Here is an 18,605-nt window from a genome sequence, read left to right on the forward strand (position 1 = left end):
GACTTTAGTCTTTGCAACTTTACAGATCTTCTTGATGCACCAAGAGCTTGTAACACTCCAAAGAGAAAGGAAAAACTGAAATCGCATCATATGACCCCTTTAAGAAATCAATCAAAACTAGTGTACTGGTAGTAACTTAAAGTTAAAAATGACTGCTAAAAGCTGAGTGAGTAATTCACCATTCAAAGTGAATTAGCGTTTGCAATTTCACTTAATTTGTTTTGACTCAAACCAGAGATTTTCAGCAAGGGAAAAAAAACAGGCCTTTTTTTTATATCATGCATTGTTCATAATATTATTCACAATGTGAATTAATAAAGCAAACTGGGCAATTTTACTTTCAGGTTCAATATTATTTGGATGCCAAAATGTATCTGTCTTTATAAATAGGTTAACTGGTTCAGTTATCTCTGTATGGAGAATGTTTAGGCACTAGAGGGCAGTAGAACTGTATTATTAGCAAGGCTGATGGAGTTGATGCAGTAACAGCTCTAGTAGAAGTTTATGGAGCCAATGGAAAGGCACAGCCAACATCACCCCAATGAATCAGTTTAGAGTATGTGAATTAACAGTTTTCTCCTGAACAGCGGACAGAAGTATTGAAACCTACCTTGGACTCTGCTTTAAGCTGCATTTGTGCTAGCATCAGGTATATGCAGAGCTGCGTTTTCTGTTGAGTCAGGCCCAGCTGAAGAAAAGGAGTCAGACAGAGAGGTGCTCCAAACTGGGGCATCAGCTACAACTGGCTAAGCAGGTAAGAGAAACTTGACCGGTAATTTTTTTTCAATCAAAATTTAGCATAAACATATTTTACTGGTGCAAATTGGTATTTAGCTTGTATGTGAAAAAAAAAAGTTTCAGCGAACAGAAAGGATATGTTTTATTACAAAAATGAATAATTGCTTAGTCTCTCTTTCTCTCCTCTCATGGGGTTCAGGAAGTACAGAAGTTGGGTGTGGAGCTGAATGGTTGCCGGCAGCTTTTGGAGGATGCCCAGAGGGCAGAGGGCCGAGACCGGGTGGAGGCAGCCGGCCTGGCTGAGGGGCTGAGCCGCGCCCAGCGCCAACTGCACCTCACCAGGTAACCCCCTTAATCCTATTACATGCCACAACACTGCCCCCGTCCCCTGGTCCCAGTGCAGTGCCAGCACACCGACAGGAGGGCAACCAGCACTTTATTAAATCACCACTAGCCACCGGCTGCCACCGCCACAGTCCACCACGCACCAGGAGAAGAGGGCCGGAGAGAGGGACACATACTGTCTCACTCAATAACAGCACTCAGTTTAGCAGGAGTTAAGTTGAAATGAGTTAATACTTCTGACAGGTTTTCGCCTAAGAACTTTATTATTAATCTGATTCACATTGTTTCACGTTATGTAAATCAATATGGAGTAGTGCATATATAGATTTTCATACATTAATACCTTTTCCACATATGTGCACATTTTACTCACATTCGTATGCATTATAATGAGCAGGCGTTAAACATAAATATAAATATATTTTGGTTGTTAAATTAAATTCACACCATTTAATTAAATCAAAAGCAGACCCTCTACATTGAGCTATCACTGTTTTTTTATTTTATCAGAAGATATCACAGTAAAGATGTTCTCTTATGAATCAGTGGCACCTTTTGTGTTGAATGCTTGCCTTTATGTGATCAAGCTTTGGATTTCTGATTGTAAATTTTATATGCGTCTTGGAAAAATCTCTTCGAACTCTGATGAAAATGAAACCAGAATAAGTGATAAACGAAAAAAAAAAAAACGGTAAGATTTCAGACATAGAAGAATATATCAGATTTAACACAGATTTGACACAGTAAGACACTTACATGGGCGTTGAGTGCGATTTAACAGTTTACAGTTCATTACTAAATTCTAGTTACTGCCAGCAAAACCCAAAGGGAACAATCTTTAGTTTTTAGTTTTTTTTAGTACAACTAAATGCATAGTGGCCCCAAAATAGTATTTGGACACTTTTAAGTTGCTTAAATATTTGTGAATGTCTTTGCATTAAATCCAAAATATCAAACCAGGTATAGTCTGCGAATGACGTTAGATGCTTTTCTCAGAACTTTTTTTTTCTTTCTTTCTTCTGTTTTGCAGCTACTTTTAATTAACTGGTGTTGATAAGATGTTTTCTGGTGGATTTATGAAATCTGTTCCCCTCAAGTTCACATACAGTAGGTGTCTAATCAACTATGGATAGTGATAATTTAAAACTTCAAAGGATGAAAATGCTTTTTTCTGAACAGTATATCTAAAACATTCTTATGGTGAAGTGTTTGGCATAAAAAGTGTGTTTGTGCTCTCTATATGTCATAAAGTTTGAAATATAATTGTCACATAAGTGTCCAAATACTTTGTGGGGCCACTGCATTCAGTTATTTTATGCTGTCATTTACTTGTTTGTAGTATCTGAATTTAGTTAAACCATAAGAGGAATTGGTAAAACATTTTAAGGATGCATTAAATTAATCAAAAGTGAAACGAAAGACATTTATGTCACAATGAATTTCTGTTTCAAATAAATGCTGTTCTTTTGAACTTTCTGTTCATCAAATATCTGCAAAAATATTAAGCAACAACCTGCTTTCAACATTTATAGTAATATGTGACCCTGGACCACAAAACCAGTCTTAAGTCGCTGGGGTTTATTTTCAGCAATAGCCAAAAAATACTGAATTGGTCAAAATTATCGATTTTTTTTTAATGCCAAAAACCATTAGGATATTAAATCAAGATCATATTCAATTAAGATATTTTCTAAATTACTCCCATAAATATATCAAAACTTAATTTTTTATTAATAATTTACATTATTAAGAATTCATTTAGACAACTTTTTGCACCCTCAGATTCCATATCCAAATATATACAACTGTAGTGTATATTTTCATCCACTTAAAATGCTGACACATGCACATTAGTTTAATTTATGGGTTTATAATAATGAATAAAGTACAAAAAAAGTTTTAATTGAATTCTTGCTATATAAACCCTGGAAAGTGGTTTGCATGTGGCCCTTGTTAGGAATCACGCCTCTAGATTTCATGTGTTTTGGCTTTATGGCATTTCTGTGCTCACTGAATGATTGCTCACAATGAAGCCATCCATTTCCGTGTCTCTGAGGATGTGTCCTACCCCAGTGTTACTGTAGGTACTAGGCAGTGCTGAAGCCTCAGGGGGTTTAAATGGCACTGGGGTCTCCATTCCTCTGGAGGAAGTGGAGATTTTACAGCATCTGCCACAGCGCTGCACAGCTGCAGAGCAGAGACAGCATCTGTTCGCAAGGGAATTCAGTACTTTAGTATTAAGTCTTGTTCACGTATTGTTTATAAATTACCATAAAGAAGCATGCTGTTGCAGAAATATTAGTGAATCATTTGAGTCACTTGTTTACTTTTGGAAAAGTACCACTGTGCGTGAAAACTGTCCAGATGTTTTTTGTGGAGTATAGATTATTTGCAGCAGCAGGTCTAGACAAACTCTTGTATTTGACGTTATTACGCAGCATAAGAATGCAGTACAGCTTTGTTAGTTCAGTACACCTGCTTTTTTAAATGTACATTTACTATCCTGTATACATTGCATTAGTATGGTCTACACCTCTATTGAAGTTAGCAACGTGATGTAATTTGGAGTCTGGATCTATTAGTTCATTCAGAAAAACAGAACCGAAGATAGGCAGTTCATCCAGATTAAGACCTAAATATACCTCAACTACCACTAAAGTGTTTAAAACTCTGAATGAAATTTATTTTTGATATTGTGGGACAAAGCATCAGAAACATCAAGGTAAAACAGTCCTGTGATCATAATGATGACAGTAGACCGAAATACTGACAAAGTAGATTGGCATAATAATTTAATTATTGTTGTTTCCTTAAAATAATAATTATTTGCAGTTATTCATTTATAAATATTAAATTAATAGCATATGAATTTATATTTCATATAAATATTAAATTGATAGCATTATTTTGCAATATAAATGCAGTATTTGGAAAAACTTTCACCAAATTCTGTTCACTAAATCAGTAAATATCAAATATCAAAATATCACATATAACCTTGTTATGACATGGCTTCAAGAAAACTTGAATATATTTCTAGAAAGCATGATGCAATAAATACATTTGAACTTACTTGTTAACTTTAATGTTAACTACAGTGTTTGAAAATAATAACATGAAATAAATTTGTGCTTACCACTTGTATTGTGATTTATTTTTATTTGTAATTTTTTTTTTAACATTTAATCATTTTGTACTTGTTATCAACTGTATCCTGTAGGCTGTCAGAGATGAGCAGATGAGTTTACATTTTCTTGTAATGGTCGTGTGATAATTATCTATTTATAGAGTGTATTTCTGGTGTGATCAGAGGTTTAATTGTCTTTTGACAATGTTTTGCTATTAAATGATTGAATGCAAATTTGTGTGAGATCACGTTCAACCAGCTGTAATTCAGTTTTTTGATCATTGCATTATTGAAATAAAGAGATTTTGAGGTGATTACTTGAGGTTGAATTAGCATTAAAAAGCTCAAACAGGATGCTGGCCTTTAAATGCTCTCTGCTTCTTCTAGATGAGGCAACAAAATGGCCTGCTGATGATCAGAGTGGTTAAGCTGCTGACAGGCCCTGCTTTTGGCAGCGGAGAACCTTTCAGCCACTGTATGCATGGTGTGGACGTGGGCTGCCAGGGCAGGTTCTTTGGGCCAGCTGTAGTGCACAGATGCAGCAGACATCTGTGCATTCTCTCTCTCTTCCTTGAGGCTAATCCTTCTCTTTCCCATCTCTCTGTTGTCTTTTCTCTCTTACACTGCCTTTACATGTTTATAAACGCATGCATACCGACCTGAGGGGGACCCTGTGACTGAGCAGCCCAGGGGATGGTCATGTGGGGACCCTCTCTGTGTCACGTCCCCTTTGCTGGTCATTCAATCAGGCCCTCTGAAACCAGACTTTGACTCTTTCCGTTCTCATCTCACAGCTTGGATGATCACAGCTCTCACCAAACGGATTGGCAAAGCAGTTGTCTTTAGCTTTTTTCCGTTTTTTTCTTCTCTCGCTCTGGCCCCCAGGCCCCCCGTGCACATGCTGGGGAGGGCCGGCGGCTCCAGTATTGGATCATCAGCCAGCTGTGTGCTGGGCAGCAGAGGATCTATCATAATCCTGCCGCTCTGTTCTCTGCCTTCTGACGGCTTTGAGCCCAGGCTTTATTCGGTTTGTTTGTTTGCTTTTGTGCGCTCGTGCCTTTTTGTCATCCCTCCCCCACTCCTTCATTCTCTTGCACCCACCCTCCCACCTCTCCAAACATTAGGGTGTTAAAGTAAAGAGAGAAGAATGTGCGAAGATATATATATATATATATATATATATATATATCAAAAGAAAAAAAAGTTGTGTTGTTCTGACGTGCCGCAGCAGATTTTCCCCTTTGCCTTTCTGTGTTTGCTGGAGTTCACTGTGATTTGGAACGGGACACAGAGGCTCGCTTGGTTCCAAATTCCCTCTCTTCTTCAGCAACACAAAATTTTGCAAACAAGCAATGACGCTGGCAGCAGGGCTTGAAGTTTTATTCCAACAAGAACCATGTTTCGGTTTGTAAAGGAGAACCTTCAGGCATAAGTATGGATCTGAAAGTAGGAAATATTCACAACTTCTCTGTCGGGAGCTTAGCAGAGAACCTGGCCCTCTGAGCGCAGTAAACCCTCATACTCTGTGCTTCTTCTACCATATTGAATACCGATTGGTTAATCGTGCTGATGTGGGGATGGAGAATTACAAGAAAAAAGCCTGCTGGAAGTTTTTGGGCATATGATATGATCAGCCCCATCTCTCTCTGGCTTAATTTTGTATGTGAAGTGGAATTATTGGAGAAAAAGTCTCAATCATGAGTGGCTTGATGGTGCTCGATTGTCCACATAAGTTAGGCTTCATTGTGAGCTGTGAGAGAATCTGGCTTATTTTGACATCTTTGCTTTTGCTGAACATGTTAGCACAAATGAAGGCTGGACATCATTTTTTTTTTTATTTATTTTTTTTTTTTAAATCAGATTTTATTCTCAAATTCCCAAAGTTTGATGTTATAGAATTTTGTAAAAGGAATTTTGTAAAAGGTTGGGTGATGCTTAATTTTTTTATTTCTATTAATTCATTCAAAAACTTTAAAATGCAATTCATAAAAACAATGACTAGGATATATATATTCTATCATAAGTATGTTTTAATGTAATTTAAATTAATTTAGAAAAGCTAAAAATGTGGTGATACAACTACAAATGATAATGAAATGAAAAAAATAATAAAAAATGAAATTCAATTCAATATATATATATATATATATATATATATATATATATAATTAAGATTGCTACACACACATGTAATGAAGATGTAAGGCATATTTGAAGCCATTAAAGTGGAACTTTTCTTGAAAATGGTACAAATGTTGTTGTTTTTTTGCAACCAACATAAATACATAGAGCACATTACTAAACACTTGGACCATGTGTTTTAAACTAAATTTTTTGAACCATTGGTAGTTTTGTATGTCATTGACCCAAGTATTCCACACAACTTGTCTGGTTGTTGAGGTGTGTCATTGACTCGTCCTTTCACTAAGTTCTTGTGATTGGCCGACAAGAACTGTGAGACCAACTGCAGCGTATGCATTAAAATGTTGTTCATCCCACCCCAGAATTCCATTAAACTTTGCACGCTTCTCTGCTTTCCCTCGGCCTCGCGTGAACGCATAGAGGATGACAATCCCCTGAAAGGTGGAGAATCGGAAAATGAATAAAAGAGTGAGCAGATGCAGCTCCATGCCAGAGGGAGGCTGCCGCGGTGAGCAAAGTCTGCCGTGCCACCAAACTGCTGCAAACCAAGTCGGCGGGAAGCAAATGTACCATTCGACAGCAAATAAGAGAGCGTAGCCCTCCGCCCCTTGTCAGAAGTAGTAATGAACGAAATAGGGCCTACCGCCAGCCACAAGAAGCCGTGTTAGTGCTTTGGGGTGAGTGCGGGCACTGGCAGGTAGCGGGGCGGTGTGTGCGGTGCTGGGCGGCAGCCATCTTGTTGGGGGAGCAGATGGCGATGGGGCATGGAGGGGAGGGGCTGCTTAGCAGAACTAATCAGACAGTAACGGATGGGGCAGCTGGGACCGCTGCCGGCCAGGCGGGAGAGTGCCGGCGAGCCGCCCAGTGAGTGTCATGATGTTGACAGTGGTGTGCCCGTTGGCCTGGGATGAGACCTTGCCACGTCTTCACGCCTCGCCGGCAGGGCTGCTGGCCTCCGGCTCCTCCTCCACTTCACACGGCAGAGGGCAAGAAGAGGGCTTTTGTCATTCTCAGTGTCTTAGAGACAACATTTTTGCATTATGTTGCAGACATTTTTGAAGTGTTCTCATGAACTTGGGTCATGTGTTTTAGCAATGTAAAAAAACTTAACTGGTCCAGAAGTTGGTTCATCAAAACAAAAAATACATTTTCTTTGCAGTGGGAAATCAAAATTACTTTCCAATTATCTAAACATTAACATTTTATAAACAAATTAATTAATCTCTCAGTGACAATCATATCAAATTTAACTGCACCACCCATTATTATATATATATTTTTAATTGACTCTAGAATAGATTAATAAAGTACTAAAGAACCTGTTATTGAACAGCATGTAGAATATATCGAACTCGGTCTATTTGTGTAATGTTTGCATCGATCAGTAGTGATATACCCCCCTCCCCATGCATGTTTCTCCACTGGTCTATAAGACCAGATGCAATGCCAGAGGCTATGCCCCTCAACCAAGCAAGCCCTCAACTCATTGCCAGCAGTTTGCTCCATTATTTAACAGTGTAACCAAGTTCAAGGCAATTACATATGTGTCATTTATTTACAGGCCCCTAAGAGGACAATGTAGTGTACACAAGAGAACACACATTCTCGCGCTGCTACAGCTAGCAGCATTTGCCAACAGAATGCATATGTTTGAAACATTGTGCAATTTGCACAGAGGGGAAAATATCTCCAAAAATGGCACATACTTTGCTTTCATACATGAACATTAACAGGTAAAAAGACTTTAATACTGATGTTCCTAAATTAATGAATTCTTCATATTTAATGGAAATGTTAGGCAGCTATGGCATGTCACAACTTCTGCTACTTTGTGTGTAATAGTTCTTCTGATGAAAATTCAGTGTGACTCCAGAGTTTAATTATCAGTTATCATTACTATAATACCCAATACAGTATAATCTATGTATAATATATAGTTTATAGTATAATATATATTTTCAAGAAAATTAATGCATAACTTTAACTATATATATATGTGTGTGTGTGTGTGTGTGTGTGTGTGTTTGTGTATAGTCATAATAACATTCAACAAAAATAGCGTTATTTGTCCCAGTAAGATTTCATGTCTTAAGCACATTTTTTAAAATATGAATTGTGTTCCATAATTTCTTTATCGATTTAAAATGATTCTATTTAGATATATTTTTAAGCAACCATTTTATTGTGCAGATCTTTGCTGATTGCTCAAAAGTGACAAAAAATAAATTTATAATGTTACAAAATATTGTTACTATTTTAAACAAATGTTGTTTTTTACTTTATATTCCAAGAATCCTGAAAAACAATATTCCCATAAAAATATTAAGCAAAGCAACTATTTTTAGATATGTCTCTTGACCACTAAATCAACTTATTAGAATGATTTCTGAAGGATCATATGGCTGCTGAAAATCTTTGTCATCACAGGAATAAATTACATTTTAAAATATATTAAAGTAATTTATAATAAATTGTAGTAATGTGTCACAATATTGCTTTTTTTATTATATTTTTTGTTCAAATAGTTGGTGGTGAGCATAAGAATCTTCTTTAAAGAATATAAACAAATCTTACAGACCTTTCAGTGAAAAATCATAATTTACCATTCAAACTCATCAAAGCAAATATTTATGCCAAAGAAGTTTCAGTCTCAATCCTTAATCAGTTCGAGATCTCAGGATAAGATTTTGTTGTTTAACGTTAAGCACCCAGTCCTACTAAAACTATATGTCTGTGTGTGTTGAGAACTGCTCCAGTGCCGTGGCCCAGCTCAGGACAGAATGTTGCCAGTCCCCAGGCAAAGTGGGAGCAAATCTGTCGGGTGCAACTGTTCTCACTTGGGCCAACTCTGCCCAGAGAAAGTGCCCTACTTACTGTTTCTGGAAGCTGGGTTGTTCTTGTTCTCCTCCTCCTCTTTTTCGAAGTCTCTATGACACTTTTTTTTCTTGGTCAACATAAGTGCAATTTCAGTAATAGACTTTAGTCTATTATTATTCCACATTATGGGGCCAAAGTGCTGATTTCTGATTAATGGTGCCATCATCTTTCTAGAGGTGTATTTTAGTATGCTTGGCTCATTTGCGCAGCTGTATCTGAATTTTTTTTAATCTGTTTTGGAGTAGTTTTAATCAAGCATCTTTGATTTGTTTCGCCAGATTTTTTTTTTTTTTTTTTTAAGTTGTCCATTTGTTATGTCCGAAAGCATTATTAATAAATTTATATTAACATGCTTAAAACATACAGTTTAAAGGCTCATATCTTCATGGCTTTCTCTATACTTCTCCCCTCTTTTCTCTCTCCCCATCTAATCCACTCTCCAGATGGCATAAGGAGCCCATCACAAAGTGGGCATCCTCCCTCAAAAACCAGCCATGAAACAGGAGTGGAAGAGACGGGCACAACCCTAAGACCTGGCAGCCCGAGACCCTGTGGGTTAAAAGCACTATATGTTATGTTCTGTGCCAGCCATGTGCTTTTTGTGGCAGGTTTGATTTTCTAAGCATAGGCACGTTGGGCTTTTGGAGAGCACGTTTGGTGTGTGTTGGGGGGATGATGAAGGCAGCACAGTTTAGTTGGGCCTCCTGTGTGAGGTGACACGAGTGGGGGGTTTGGCACAAGCCCCTCCAGGTCAACCCGAGCTGTGGAAATGCGTCACCTGCTCAGAGCACGAGCCTCAAGAGCGCTGTCACAGGCTGTTTCACCCAGGGATAGCGCTCTGTCTTGTTCTCTTCCTCTTTTCCTCCTTTTAATCTTTGCGCTTTCATTTCATTCCCGTTTGTGCATTGTGTTCCAGAATGTACATCACAGAACCCGCTTAAATATTTTTCAACTGAGATTTAGTAAATACTATGATGGTTTAAAGGGACAGTTCCCTCAAAAATGAAACTGTCATCATTTACTCATCAGTAATTATTGTTATTCACTAAAAATCTTTCTTGACAGCTTTGGTCATCATTCACTTTTATTGTATGAAAAAGAAGTGCTTGGAAGTTCTGCTAAACATCTCTTTTAGAGTTCCATGTGAGAAAGAATTAGATAAGAAGAGGTTAGGAAGGACATGATTGTATATATATATATATATATATATATATATATATATATATATATATATATATATATATATATATATATATATATTTTTTTTTTTTTTTTTTTTTTTTTTTTTTTTGCTTGTTTGTTTTTTTACAAAAGCTATTCAGAAATTCTGAAATATCTTGTTCTGTGTTTCTGTCGAAACGGAAGTCCTGGTCTTTATCATAAACATAAATCAAAAATAGGACATTTCTTGACCAGATCTGAAAATGTGGATATTTATTCAGCATATGTGAACACATATTTTCACAGATTTTCTGCGGATACGTAAGAAAAAAATGATTATCGTGATGAGCTGGTATGGGTGATTAGTTGATATGGGTTTCGTATAGAAAGGGAGGGGGTTGTTTGTAAATTGGTGGCGTCTGGATTTCGTTTTGCCTCTGACCTTGAGGGGGTTTTGCGCTTCTTGAAGAAGAAAGCAGAAGCTGGCGGTAAACAAAGTTCACTTCTGACAGATGGATTGAATGACAGAGAGGTTGCGAGTGCCAGAATAGCCCTGGCATCCGAGGAAATGTTCAATGCGGTCCAACAGGAGAGGAGGTGTGAACAGGTGCGGGGCTGCTGAAGGAAAGGGGACCAGATGGAGGGAGCCAGAGCCAGTTTAGTTAAAGGAAAAAGGGTGGGAGGGAGCAGCGAAAGAGGGGGGGGGGGGGTGGCAATACGGGGCGAGCGATGCATGGAGAGGCTGACGTGCACGCTAATAGATGTGGTTTGGATGTCGAGTAAATATAGGGTGTGTAAGTTTCGCAGACGAGACTCGACAGTGGCTCAGGTTGGGCTGTTTCAGTCGCTCCTGAAGGGATGGGGGCGAGCGTGCCAGTCGGAGACAGGAAATAGCAGCACGATTGACACTGACCAAGTGAGCAGCTGAATAAATGACATAAAACATCTGAAGTTTGAGAGTGTGAACACTTTGCTGTACTTCCTGTCTTACCATTCCAGACAATTTTTTTCTGATATCTTGATCGCAAAAAATTCTACGCTCATGTGCTTTTTTACACTAAATGTTTGTGCATAACCTCACATGCTTGTAAATGGATTTGTGCTCTTTCTAGTGCTTGCAAGATGCGTATGTCATCCTGAAATTGTACCACAAAACCGGGATAATTGTTAGAACGCCATATTAGCAACTTCTGTCCATTTCCCTTCTTACCCCGCAGTGCAGCCTGTACTTTCTTAACTTTTGAAAGTTTCTCTCGCACATATATTAACATACAAATGATGTGAAGTGTCCTTGTGTACTGTTGCGTGCTCATGAAGCCAAACGGCTGACTCCAATTTGCGCACATTTTAGGAACGGTAGCATTTGGTCATTTTTGGCTTAGGATCACGGAGCACCACAGGGTGCTGCAAACTCTGCGCTCGAGCGGTCTGTGGTAGTCCAAATCAAATGGGCAACAGCTTGAATAGTACCCACTTAGGCAGCCCTCGGCCCTCGCACTTCACCAGTACCCAGCTACAGAAACTGCTTTCCGCGGGTCGATGCTGCTCCCTACCAGGCAGACTGACCAACCCGGCTACGGCTCTTGACCGGAGGACATTAGGCCTCGCTCACATCATTACCAGCAGTGAGCAAACACACACTGACCTGCCATTGTGGAGTGGCTGGAGCGGGTGCGAGGTGAGTCAGAGCTGTCTGACCTGGCTTCACAACCGTTCATGCCAGTGCAAACACTTGAAATGGATGACATTTCTGATTTTAATTAACACAAATGAAATGACTTCAAAATGGGTCAAGTGTTTCCTACCCATATATTTACACATAAACATAAAATATGTCAAATAAATGTATATCTGCCATTCAAAAGTTTGGAGTCAGTGAGATTTTTTTAGATATCAGTACTTATTGAAATGTATTTAGCAAAGATGCTTATTTTTCAAGTTGATCTGTTTTAAATATATAAAAAGAATAATCTATGAATAAGAAATATTTCTTGAGCACCAAATCAGTATATTAAATTTGGTAATGGCTGCTGAAGATTTAGCTTTTCCATCACATAACTAAATAAAATTTCTAAATATATCTAGAGTGTATTTAAAATAGATGAGAGTTATTTGAAATTGTAATAATATTACTGTTCTTACTGTATTTTTGATCAAATAAATGCAACCTTGGTGAACACAAGAGACTTCTTTCAAAACATTAAAAATCTTGCCATCCATTTTTATTTTAATTTCTTCTTTTAAATTTCATAATTTTCACAAACCTTAAAGAGATAGTTCATCCAAAAATGAAAATTCTGTGATCGGACTCTGTCATAGTTTACTATGTAGTTACAAGCCTGCATAGTTTTCTATCATCAGTGAAACAGAAAAAATAAAAAAAAAGTCTCTGTTTTTTTTTTTTTACCAGTGGAAATCAGTGCTAACCAATATTTTTCCAAATATCTTGAGAGGTACAAAAGTTATACATGTTTGGAGCAAATGAGAGTTTTAAAATATCCCTTCAAGTGCTCAAAACTGTTCTTGCTTTATTTCGAGTTGTACATGACTGACAGGAATGACTTGTGGTTCACATGAGCCCCTTTCACACTGCCATTCCAGCAAATACACGGGTAAAGTGTTCCGGCAATTGTCCCCGGGTCGCCAGATTTTGCACTTTCACACTGCCAGTGATGACCCAGGATATGTGCGTGCTTTCACACACAACCCATAAAGGTCCCGTAATGACACGTGACATCAGGGCGTGACGTGTAATGTACGAGTCGAAAATGCTAGCCACGTTATACTTTCACTGAAGCAAGCAAACGATCTCGGCGTCAGCGCAGAAAGTGAGGAACTAACTGATCTCTGCTTCATTACAGTTTGCAAATATTTTTTTGTCGCAAACGTTGATCTTTCTTCAAAACAGCCGGTAAAAGAGTCATGCGATAATGCGCGTCATCACGTCCCGGGTCAAACCCCCCAATGTTACTAGGTCCCCGACCCGGGTTCAGTGCCGGAATCAATCCCGGGACGTGGTTGCTTTCACACAGAAGGCGACCCGGCAATGTTGCGGCAATATGCCGGGTCCGACGTGCAGTGTGAAAGGGGCTTAAGCAATCCAGGCTTGACTGATTCAGTTAGTTTCTTCAGTGAATGCTTCAAAGAACTGATTCATAATGATAACTCATACATGATTCACGAGTCAATCTTGAGTGATTTATTGAAGAAACCAGCTCACAAGAGTCATTCTTCATGAATTTTAATGCACATTTTGCAGTGTTTGTTATTTTGTGGTGCACAGTATATTTATCTCATTACAGATTAAATTCATTCAGCAAACTTTTAGTAAAATATAATTTCTTCACTGCCACTGGATCCTAAGTGAATACATTTATCGATAGCACTGTTTGATACTTTGATAGACACACATGATTTCTTGTAAATCTACATCACATACGACATGTTAGTGATATTCAATATTAGGCATTAATTTAATTGATAAAACTTGAGTATATAAGAATCATTCTATGAAATTGTCAATCAGTGCATGCTAACACATTTGTTCTTCTGCTAGCAACACACTACTTTAAATATTTTTTTCCATTATCTTCCTTTAGATACACAAACTTTCTGTCTTGTCAGTGTCCACAGTGTCTTGCTCGAAGGCCTCTCGCTCATCCAACTTTTTCCCTAAAGTGCTCTCGGTAACTTTCTGGCGGTCTCTCTCATGCTAATTGGTCGACAAACACCCGACCCCCCCGACTTTATCCACACCCCCGCACCCCAGTGAGTGGCTGGGCCCCCTGGAAAGCCACAGTAACAAATGGCTGGCTGTGAGGCCTTTGTGAGCCCCTGCTGAGCGCTGGTGTGGATGGTGTTTTAGGCCGCTGTTCAAGCACAGCGGGGGCCGAGCGCTCTCCCCCTGCTCGCTCTCTCTCACACAGCTCTCGCAGGCGGAGCGCCTTCACACTCCAGACGACAGCAGGCCTGCAGAGACGGTCACTTCTCCAGCTACATTCCAAACCCAGTGTGCGAGAAAAGTTTTCAGGCTTCACTGTTAATTAACACACTTTGACTTGAGTTTTGTGGGCGTTTTTTTTTTTCCTTGTCTTACTTTCTTTGGCCTGCATTATGTCTGTTCTTTTGTAGTGTAGACTAGTTATTTTATTTGTGCTGCTCATAACGCGATGCTCTTTAACCTGGCGGCTGAGTAAAGAATGTGTGCTTTCACGTAAGATCTACTCATCGATGTCATATCTCTCTCTCTTTTCTCATTATGTCTGAGAGTCAACAAAGCTTTATTTGCATATCTGTAGAATGGATTACATTACTGCCAGAGCATTCCAGGAATTGTGTATAACAGGTGAGTGAAATCAGCGGTAAAATAAATGAGGGTGCCATAAATGAAGTGATGCATGGGGTGTGAATATGGTAGAGTGAGAAGAGATGTGTTGATGTATAATGTATAGACTATACGTTAAGATTCAAAATAACCTTGTTGTCACACCTGCATATACCGGGCATTTTAAGTGAATTTATCAGCCTTAAATGTTTATTACCAACTATACAACTGTACTGTGCATAATTTATAATTTACTTATATATTTATATATATATATATATATATATATATATATATATATATATATATATATATATATATATATATATATATATGTACACACACATTTTGGACCTTAGTAAGATAGTTCTGGTCATGGTTTTTGATTTAACAGTGTAGCTATGTCAAAAAAGCCATAGTTCACCCCTAAAATTAATATAATTTACTCAATATCATGTCATTCCAAACTTGTATGCATTCATTCCTTCTGCAAAACAGAAAAGAAGAAAACTGTTGTGGTGACCATTCACTTTCATTGTATGGACAAAAACATAGAGACATTCTTCAAAATATCTTCTTTTTATATTCCAAAGAAGAAACAGACCTATAGGTTTAAAACAACATTAAGGTATTTTTTGGGTGAACTGTCTTATTAGTTTAATTAAATTCTGTGCCCTTAATAGTGTTGTAATATGTTTATTGTGCTGTTTTTGCACATTGTTCTATATACTGTAGCACAACTTTTTGTACCTTGAATTGCCTAAATGTGGTTTGTGTTTGTTACAGTACTTTTATTGCAGCTTAAAATGCAACCTCTTTCAAAGCATTGTTATGTTTGTATGAGCAACCTGATGTATGAGCTGGCTCAACCAGTGCTGTTAATTTGGGTGTGGGGTCTCTGATTGTCTGACCAATTACAGAGGGGAGTGATCAGGAAACCTGTTTGGAAACATTCATTTTGCAATTCCGAATGGTGACGCTAGTGACACAAAAATCACACACTTTACTGTTGAATCTCGCCAGATCTTCATGTATATCATTGATCTAGGTGTGTATCCTTCTCATTTTTTGCTCTCTCTCACTCTGCATGCAGGAGAAGGAGGCGGTAGAGCACTGCTGTGGAGAAGACATGGCCGCTCTGACCTTCCAGGCACAGCGGCACGAATGTGAGCTGACACAGACACTCCAGCAAATGGAGGCGCAGCACGAGAAGAGGGGTGGGTGTTCGCTGGTGCGCTGCCCCTTGCCAGAACAACCGCCTTACCCGCCCTTCCGCCTGCCTCATCCCCACACGCTCTGGGCGTGAGCCACACTGTGCGGGACAGCATCAGGAACACCTGTAACCTTTGGCTGGCCGAAGGGAGCAGATGCTCTGCGCTCCAGAGCTTCGGAGCTACATATTAGTTAGCGTTTAAAAATAGGGGGAGATGAGCAGCACTGCCCACTGTCTGCTGATTTCAGAGTGCTGCTCTCACATCTGTTGCACCATCTGGATGGGCGAGTTTAGATTATTTACCTGTGTTTCCAGAAACTTGAGTCATGCTGATCGCCAGAACAAAGCGTAGAGAAAACAAAGAGCTTCTTTCTGGCGCGACTGCACGGCACACATGTTGTCTAAAGAGAAATGGCATCAGAGGCTCAGCAGGAAGCTCTCTGGGCTTATGGAATTAGTCCTTTAATATCACAGACCACTTCCCTCTCTAAGCATATAATGGCCACTCTCGATAGCTAATTATTTTTGTCCCCCCATCCCTGTCTCTTTAACTCCAAATGGATTGATTTTAGTAGTAAAGACAGAATCGCCTCTAGATGAGACCACATTTTAAACTCTGCTCTGTTTGTTTAGAGTCCAGTTTGTTTCTTTATCCTGTTTGTGTGTGGTGTTTTCTCTGTGGCCTGCACATGCCCAGCTAGTTTCAAAGAGCAGAAACGCAGTAGGAATCTTTTGGTAAATTTTCAACAGCTTCTGAACTTTTTGAACTTAATGAAAACTAAATTTAATTAGCATTACAATCCACCTAGCTACTGCATTCTTGCAGTCTGTCTGCTTCTCCTTCGCTCTTTCTTTTTACAGAATAGCCCAATATGTATCTTAAAAATACTGAATGTGTGTTTGCTGTGTTAATGAGTTAATACTTTACCTGTTCACAGTCAGAGAAACAGATGCTCTTCTGAGTGCTCAGATCAGCCTGATCGGAAAACTGAAGTGTCAGGTGCTCGGGGCAACGCTGGAGGAACTGGCCCGGAGCAGCAGGTACGAAGCACTTTCAGATCTTGTATACCTTTTTCATATTTTCATTACAAATTCAACCCCCTTGATCCCCGACCCCCCAGCCAAACCCCCCCCCCCCCCCCCCCCTTAACCCAGTTAAGTTCATGCCAGGTACTAGACCTACATGTACACTTGTGTTCACGGTTACTATGGCTAAGGGACAAATTTACTTTTTTTTTTTTTTTCTCCGCTGTTAAATGTTTAACCAAATATAAATTTATATTTGTGAAACATGACTGACAAAGTTCACTGACAAATGAAGTAGTCATCACAAATTAGTAAATAAGTAGAAATTCATTGGTTAAAAGATGTTGGAACCCTGGCTGTTTCGAGACGAATATGTGCTGTTTCAAAAATCAGCGCTTCTTTGGCCATGGCTCTGACGTCTAGCATAACTAGAGCTGAACTAAACATAGTGTTCACTGTAACTGTGCTATTCCTTGCAGTGAGATCAGTGAAAATGAGTTTCCATATTTGAAATGCAGATTGCTTGACATCATCTCCTCAACTGTTTGATCTTGTTGATGCTTTGTGAATTGTGTATCTTCGCGGAGTCCGACATTCAGCGCAGATCCACTCGTGGTGTGTTATCCAGAGCGTGGCATCCTTTCCGTGCCATACTGCTCTAGTCTGTGCCCCAGTAAGGGAGCTGTCACTGTACCCTGGCACACGCCGCCTGTCCTCCGTGCAGACTTTGCTCTCTGCCCATCACATGTGCCTCTCACCTCAGGCCTCTGGGGTAGTCAGCTGTTAAAACAGTGTAAAGCGCATTACTCACATCGCAGCTTGCAATCTGCCATGGTCAGTCGGTCCAGCTTGGGAAGGTACAGGCCACTGCTGCTCGCCCTCCCCCTTCCACCAGCACGCTGAACTCAAGAAGACCTCTGAGGAAGATAGATGCGGTGAATCATCTCAACGTATTACTGACTATACTCTATTTACTGCATTTTTAGTGTCGATAGATAAGAAGATGAACATGGGGTTGGGATGAATGCCAGGAAGTTTGTCTCACTGTGACATGTTTTACTACAACAATTCTCATACTTCACTAACATGCAGTTTTTATTACTTTAGATTAACTGGGACAGAATATTTGTATCTTTAAAAATTCATGTCATGGCACAGTACTATTCAAGTCAACCGCAAAGAAGCACAAAAGGTGAGGAAAGCTATACAGTATTTGCATAAGGTGAATGAAATCAACATAAAAGATTAAAATAAACAGGGATATTTGATAAAATACATAAGGGATAATGTCCACGTTGTCTACTGTAAGGGTTGATTTTGCAAGAATATTTTGTAACAGAACATTATTGCATATACAGCTGCATCTCAATAAATTTGAATGTCATGGAAAAGTTCATTTATTTCAGTATTTCAACTCAAATTGTGAAACACGTGTATTATATAAATTCAGTGCACACAGACTGAAGTAGTTTAAGTCTTTGGTTATTTTAATTGTCATGATTTTGGCCCACGTTTAACAAAAACCCACATCTCAAGTTCTCAACAAATTAGAATAATTAATAAGACCAATAAAATAAAATAATAAACATTTTTAGTGAATTGTTGGTCTTCTGGAAAGAATTTACTGTACATGTACTCAATACTGGTCACAC

At 38.9% G+C, this 18,605-nt stretch overlaps 1 protein-coding gene across 3 annotated transcripts in view; it reads left to right on the top strand.

Moving 5' to 3' along the window:
• Positions 1–555: 555 nt before the first annotated feature.
• Positions 556–18,605, top strand: part of LOC113112805 (serologically defined colon cancer antigen 8 homolog) — a 33,492-nt gene continuing 15,442 nt past the window's right edge. The window contains exons 1-3 of one of the 3 annotated variants that reach the window (XR_003293496.1): positions 556–754; positions 938–1,080; positions 15,808–16,968. Coding sequence is in view for 1 of the 3 variants with exons in the window: in XM_026278672.1 (XP_026134457.1) it covers positions 11,838–12,068; positions 15,808–15,931; positions 16,866–16,968 (458 nt within the window). In the remaining 2 variants the exon portion in view is untranslated. Of the gene's footprint in view, positions 755–937; positions 1,081–11,211; positions 12,069–13,970; positions 14,604–14,688; positions 14,736–15,807; positions 16,969–18,605 lie in introns of those variants that run through there. The other 2 variants (XM_026278672.1, XR_003293495.1) reach the window with 2 other exon arrangements.

This window comes from Carassius auratus, chromosome 13 (genome assembly GCF_003368295.1).
Source record: "Carassius auratus strain Wakin chromosome 13, ASM336829v1, whole genome shotgun sequence".
Lineage (NCBI taxonomy): Eukaryota > Metazoa > Chordata > Actinopteri > Cypriniformes > Cyprinidae > Carassius > Carassius auratus.